The sequence below is a fragment of the Panicum virgatum genome, chromosome 9N (genome assembly GCF_016808335.1).
Source record: "Panicum virgatum strain AP13 chromosome 9N, P.virgatum_v5, whole genome shotgun sequence".
In the NCBI taxonomy this organism is placed as follows: Eukaryota; Viridiplantae; Streptophyta; class Magnoliopsida; order Poales; family Poaceae; genus Panicum; species Panicum virgatum.
In genome coordinates this window covers 76,425,979-76,432,758 of record NC_053153.1, presented here as the reverse complement: position 1 = coordinate 76,432,758, position 6,780 = coordinate 76,425,979, and the positions used below count along the sequence as shown (strand labels likewise).

The 6,780-nt window shown below is 43.3% G+C and overlaps 1 protein-coding gene across 1 annotated transcript; it reads left to right on the top strand.

Moving 5' to 3' along the window:
• The first annotated feature begins 1,847 nt into the window (after positions 1-1,847).
• Positions 1,848-4,113, top strand: LOC120692633. Its single transcript, XM_039976012.1, has 2 exons — positions 1,848-2,351; positions 3,437-4,113. Exons 1-2 carry the CDS (start codon positions 2,203-2,205, stop codon positions 3,822-3,824), a joined length of 537 nt encoding a protein of 178 aa, XP_039831946.1. The 5' UTR covers positions 1,848-2,202; the 3' UTR covers positions 3,825-4,113.
• The last annotated feature ends 2,667 nt before the right edge of the window (positions 4,114-6,780 follow it).

Below are 6,780 nucleotides of genomic sequence, written 5' to 3'. Positions count from 1 at the left end.
TTTTTCTTAATGTGTTATAATGGCCTATCCATGACTTTCAAGAGGGCATGTACGTCCACCAGGACAAAAAGGAAAAAAAATAGTGTGAGCAGAGGGAGTGCCATGATCGTGATGCTTGAAGAGAGGAGGATCAAAGCAATATGAAAGCTAGATAGATATAGAAGGGAAAACATTATACCAAAGCAAGACAACAGCGAGATTGATCCGTTGGACCAATCTCCACACACAAAAAGGTCACCATGAACTCCAGCAAGATTGTTCCGCAGGACCAGTTATAAACTAACTTGGCCATAATGTTAAAAGAAGCCAATGTTCATTGAAAGCGTGTAGAAATTACGATGTTAATTGGAAAAACAAAAGTATATACACCATTGGATTTTATAGAGATATATAACGGTTTAGACTAGCCTAATATGTACTAAGTGCAACACTCATCTGTAAGGTTCCTTGTGATGGAACCAGTCCTGCCAGGTTCAATTTGACTCGGCACTAGAGCTCACATTTTTCTAGATTTATTCCCAAATTTAACTGATGTTATTTCTCAGTGATAGGCAATGTCCCCGCCAACAGCGAGACGTTTATGGTAACTCGGTCAATATCTCAGGAATCTGCCAGCTCAGCCTGTTGAATATACTCAGGTGTAGGATAGCGTGCATGTATACCAAGAAATTAAGTGAATTTATGAGGGAATCAGAAGATGATTCTAATAAAGAACCAGCCAAGAGTCATAGAATGCAAGCTTCCATAGCAAAGAAGGTGATCGATAATAGATTGAACATGACGCCTTGAGAACATATTCCCTATGTATTTTTTTCAAATATTTAATATTAAAAACTAAATTAAGTAAAATTGAATATTCACATATAGAGTCCTACCAAATAATAAATTAGATATATTAGCCATTAGTTTTTACATGGCTTCGGAAGTGAAATAATCAAATATGAGTGTATTTCAAATAGATGTTTGAAATAAAAATATAGAAGCGACCATAATTTGTATGTAAACAAAAGTGAAAAAAATCAAGAGGCAAATTAATATTAATCACGTGGTTAGCATGTGGAGGAGCTTGTGAGTTTGCAAACTTCAAATTTTATAATGAAAAAATACAGCTAAAGAAAAAATAGTTATAATGTTTTCGATAAATACATAAAACCATACTTCTCCACAACTAATCTTCCCTTTATCATGAAAATGAATACACATTCCACGTCATACAGTAAGATGATAGAAAAGAACAATGATAATGAAAATAATATAATTTAATAAATTTATTTCCAAGTAAAATTTGGAAATGTTAGTATAAAAAACAATCTAGCTATCTGCGCTATTTGCGCAGGCAACCTTGCTAGCTGTATTTACTTTGAAATATTTTCTGTACTGCCCCTTGCAAGAGGTGCTATTCATGATTCTTTTTTGTCGCTGGCCGACCTGCCCGCCATGATTTTTAGTTAAATTTTAATAAATGGTAATGGAGGATTTTGTACTATATGATAGCCCTCTTAGTGTAAACTATGAGTGGCATATGTCAAAGCATCTTTTCATATTTTCCTAAGTGATTGTCTAAATCAACCTGCAAGGTCACATGGTTTTGATTTGTGAAATACTAGTCCTTGAAGTCTTCAATACATAAACAGGTTGGCGAGATCTAGAACCTGCTGTGTAAAAAGGAATTTTAAATTTTTTTGCTCATAATCTTGGATGCTTCAAACAAATCAGGTTTGGATAAATAAAAATTCGCATGCGTGAGACAAATCACAAAGTAAAACCACAAAACTTCAAGGGCTAGACTGCGAACCTTAACCAGTGAATAAAATATTACAGGAAATCTTTACCGGGTACCGGCCATGGGAAGGAAGAGGAGGACAAAAGAGGGCAGCTTCTGCAAGATCTTGAGATGTGTGAAGACTGCAGAAGGCACCGCGCATCAGCCACCACCACCACCTTTAATTCCTGCCTCCAGCCAGCCTCCCCCAAACAACCATCCACCCCCACAGGTTTGCCAACTCCACCGTCTCACCATCATCGTCATCAGCTCATCATCCAGGAGGAGCGACGAGGTAGAAATCAAGCAGCCGGCGACGACCCAGCTGCTGCCGCAAGCCATCTTTGATCCTGTCGGATCGACCGCATGCGGCGGCGGCTCGGTGCATCCATCTGAGATCACCGCGGGGAGGCACTGCACCGGATCCATCGTCTATATCCATGGGGAGCGGCAAGGCGTCCCCTGGCGCCGGCGAAGGCGCGAGCGGCGGCCCGCCGCAGCCGGGCGCCGTCTGCTGCATGTGCGGCGACAGCGGCCTCCTGGCCGAGCTCTTCCGCTGCTCCGCCTGCTCCGTCCGCTCCCAACACACGTACGTTCATCCAGTACCCACCCACCACCACTCTCTCCATTCAACTCCTCCTCTTCATTTAGGTAGAAGGTAGCCAAGAACATGCCCGTACGGGTGCGGCCGATCCCTAATTCGATCTGCACTTGCGGTGGCATCGATAGGTATTAAAGTCCACCGATATCTTCGTGCGCATCTGAGATTCAACTAATCGCTTTATTTGGGGTGATATATGTATACTTGCATCGAATCAGGGCCAGATTCATGTGTTCCCTTATTTGGTTTTCTTTGGCATATATGACTAATAATAATCAGGTTTCGTTTTAGAATTTCTCCAGTGAATGGAAAAGATGCGTGGTTTTCCTGCGCGTTCTCGAAAAAAAAAGCTACTGAATTTGGAATATATATCTTGGAACGAACCACTCAATCCGTAGATTCTTTTTTAAGTAGAAAAAAAAAGAGGCATGCATCTATAGCCGCTTTGAATCTAGAAATGTGCACCACACGATCCAACTGATAGTTCATGAGTTGATGTCTCTAGCTACACCTGCACAACCTAACCTTTTCCTGAAGAAGAACACGTGAAACTTGCACGGAACTGATAACTGATGGTCATCAGTGCTACTAGCTGATCCCAGCCGGCCCTGATTTTGTCGCCCCCATCAAAATTCAAATAAAATCCTTGGGCGGTCGTCCATTTGATGGGAAGTTTGTCATGCTATTTCTCCGATCCTTTCGTCACCACAAATTGTCCGTCCGTCGTCTAGTTTATTCCGCGGACATGCACTTTCCGCACGTACTGCACGTCGCGCGCCAATTGTCAAACGTGACGGGGCCTATTTACATTCGCTAGCTCGACGTTGATTTCCAAGCCGTGCACACCGGCCGTGCTGTAGCTGATCTGTACCCGAATCCAACTGCACCATTGTTTATGAGCTCCGGTTCTTAATTTTGATCTGAGATCATCCACCGTGGATGCACGTTCCTCATCAACTCATAATTTTGCATGCGATAGCGTACACCAGCATGTATGTATTTTCTACACGTACGAACGAGCGATAACCTGGCTAATGCACGTATGTATGTATATATACGTGGCCGTGTACCAGGTACTGCACGGATCGGTACCCGAAGGTGGAGTCGTACGGCACCTGCAACTGGTGCCTGAGGGCGGACCGCGGAGGCGTGGCTTCGACTTCGTCGTCGCCAAGATCCGCCGGCAAGGCGGTGTCTGCCCGGTCGTCGGCTGCTCACGGTGACACAGCCGGCGGCGGCAGATCGACCAAGGTCGCCGCCGCTCGTGGCGACTTCGCGTCGTCGAACCTGAGCAAGCCTATCAAGAAGCAGCAGCCGCTGCATCAACGGCTCCTGCTGCGGCGGTCGGCGTCGGACCTTAGCAGCCGCGTCCGCGACGCGCCGCCGCCGTCGCCCGGCGTCGCGCGCGGCAGGCCGAGGGTCCGGAGGTACAAGCTCCTGGAAGAGGTCATCACTAGCTAGCTACCCGTGTGTGTGTGTCTGTTGCCGATCGATCATGTCGTGGATGTGACACGTGTGCGTATTAGGTGTGTATACTACGTGGATCTTGTAGCTGCTAATCAGAGTGTGCGCCGTGCAGATCGATCATGTGATAGATGTACGAGCAGCTATTCTCTCTAGATCGATCGTCTCGGTTAGTTAACTAGCTGTTCATAGAGAGTTCTGCGTGCAAATAAATAAATTCTGGCTATATGCCAGTGTCGTCTAATCTCGAGCTTAATCAAGGGAATTAAAGAGAAGGCTTCTGTTATTTCATGCATGTGTATATTATTTCCATGCATGTGTCCTTTGGCTTCTTGTTTAGTGATGTTAAGCCTCAGGTGCAGCCTCGAGTTCATCCGATCCAAAACTTGCACCGCTCAGCGAACCGTTGGCGTGACATGTGTGGTAGAATATATTCGGGTCAAGATTTAAACCCACCACGGGCCAAACATTTTCATGCATTCATTATTCAGGAATCAGGAACAGGGCCGGCTCAAGGGGAGGGCAGCCAGGGCAACGGCGCGGGCCCACGAAGAAGAGGGGCCCAACATAGTATGTTGTAGGTAGTAGTATTTCATCCAACTCAGAGTATAGGAGCAGGTAGCCAGACATGTAGGCCTTTGGGCAAATAATAGGAGTCACACATGTGACTAGCAGTCAAACTATCACACGTGCCGAAGCAATGTTTTATGCTGGAACAATTGCTCCAGCAATAAGAAAAATTATTTCCTGTAAAAAAATGTTACCACGAACTGATATATTAGGCTAATCTAACTTCTTATTTTAGGTCATCTAAGAAGAAAGTAGCTCATCACGCCTAATATCCACTCGGGGTCCAAGTAGCGTCCGATCTTTCAGACTTCTGCACTTCCACGCCGCGATTGCGACTCGAGATTCAGCGTTTCGTTTTCATCTACTTTCGCCCGGACCCGACGCCGGGTGTTCTCCTTCTCCAAACGACTAGACACCGACACCGGAGACCGGTGTCCGACGCACTTACACACACGTAGGGCGGTCGGTGCGAGCATCTGCTGCCGTGGCGCTAACATTAGCGCTCTAGCAGGTTGCAGGTAATTCTAGTTTTATGTTTCTGTCATTTTAGTTTGTTATATTAATATTATTTTTCATGAATAACATATATTATTAGAATTTCTATTTTTTTTAATTATCATCACAAATGAAAAATAGTTGGATTTAAAAGGCCCATAGTATCAAGCTCGCCCCGGACCCTTGACAATTATGAGCCGGCCCTGATCAGGAAACAAGTGTACATGCATGCACACGTACGTGTGTGTATCAGTGGTTAAAGCGTGTGCCAACGCTAGGTCGTACACTCGGTACTCAGAACTCTGACCGCCCTACATAGATCTGTATGTATTATGCTTGCCCTGCCTCTATGCTAGCTAGTATACCTCCAAAGCTTAACTTTTTATCCAGACTTATTTAATGATTAGTTAAATAAAGTAGAATGAGTATAACTTCTCTTGCCTATCCATCTATACTACCATAGCGTGGTTCCCGTATTTTTCATATTTGAATATCACTCTCTCATGGGATGTTGTATAACCACGAGTAGACTACACTACTACAGAAATGACATTTGGTCCTGCACATTAGTCCCAGCCACCATTAGACCTGGGACCAATAAAAGTTTTAGTCCCGGGCCCGATGGCTATGGGACGGCGGGGAGCTTTAGTCCCGGTCGGAGCCACCAACCGGCACTAAAAGTCACCTTTTAGTTCCGGTTGGTAGCTTCAATCAGGACCAAAGGTCTTGGACATTTGGTCTCACCTTTTAGTCCCGGTTGGTGGCTCCAATCAGGACCAAAGGTCTTGGACATTTGGTCTCGGGTGGTAACACCAACCGGGACTAAAAGATGACCCTTTAGTTCCGGTTGGTGGATCCAACCTGGACCAAAAGGACCTTTAGTCCCGGTTGACTAAAGGGTCCTTCGTGGGTTAGTTTGAAAGGAAGGTATCATATTCAAAGTCACATGTGCTGTGTAGGTAGATTGGTAAGTAAGCTACACGTGAAGGGAGACATCTTAGGTTCGATTCCTGGGTTGTGCAGAATATTTTTTTCATCGATCTTTTAGAAGTACTCCATTTGTTTTTTTATATAGGTTCTAGATTTTGAGTATTAATTAATGAGTTATATGAACATTTAGTGAACAACACTTTATCAATATGTTTTATTTCATTGATATGTTTTGATCTAATAACTAGTTAATCAACCCTTCCCGCACTGGCTAATTTTAAATTTTAGAGACATAAGTATTAGAAATTCATGAAAAATTAGTACCCTTACCTTAATTAAATCTTTCTCTACCTCTCTCTCTCTCTCTCTCTCTCTCTCTCTCTCTCTCTCTCTCTCTCTCTCTCTCTCTCTCTCTCCCAGTTAACTATTCTAATACAGTACCCATGTAGATACATACTTAACTTATCATCATCCAGTTGTGATAGGATTTAGTTAGCAATTGCTTAGTTCATCCATGCATGTTCTTTAGGTTTTTCACTTTGTATCATACTTCCACATGCATTCCACAAAGTATCTAATTGATTCCTTAGTTTGAACTATGTGTTTACCACGGAAATCAGTATTCTCATTGCTTTCTGCACACATGTAGATCATTTTAGTTTTGTCCAAATCAAACTTTTCTAGTTATGAACAAGTGTCAATCTTAACATGCACTATAAATGTAACACAATCTTAACATGTAGATCATTTTAGTTTTGTCCAAATCAAACTTTTCTAGTTATGAACAAGTGTCAATCTTAATATGCACTATAAACATAACACAATTATATTAAACGGACGGAGGAATAGTATTGAAACTCCTACCCGCGTGATCACCTCTGACAGAAATCATTGAACTACTCTTCCTTTCAAGAAGGAAGTCCTTTTTTATCGCTCACAATATAGTTATGCAAACTAT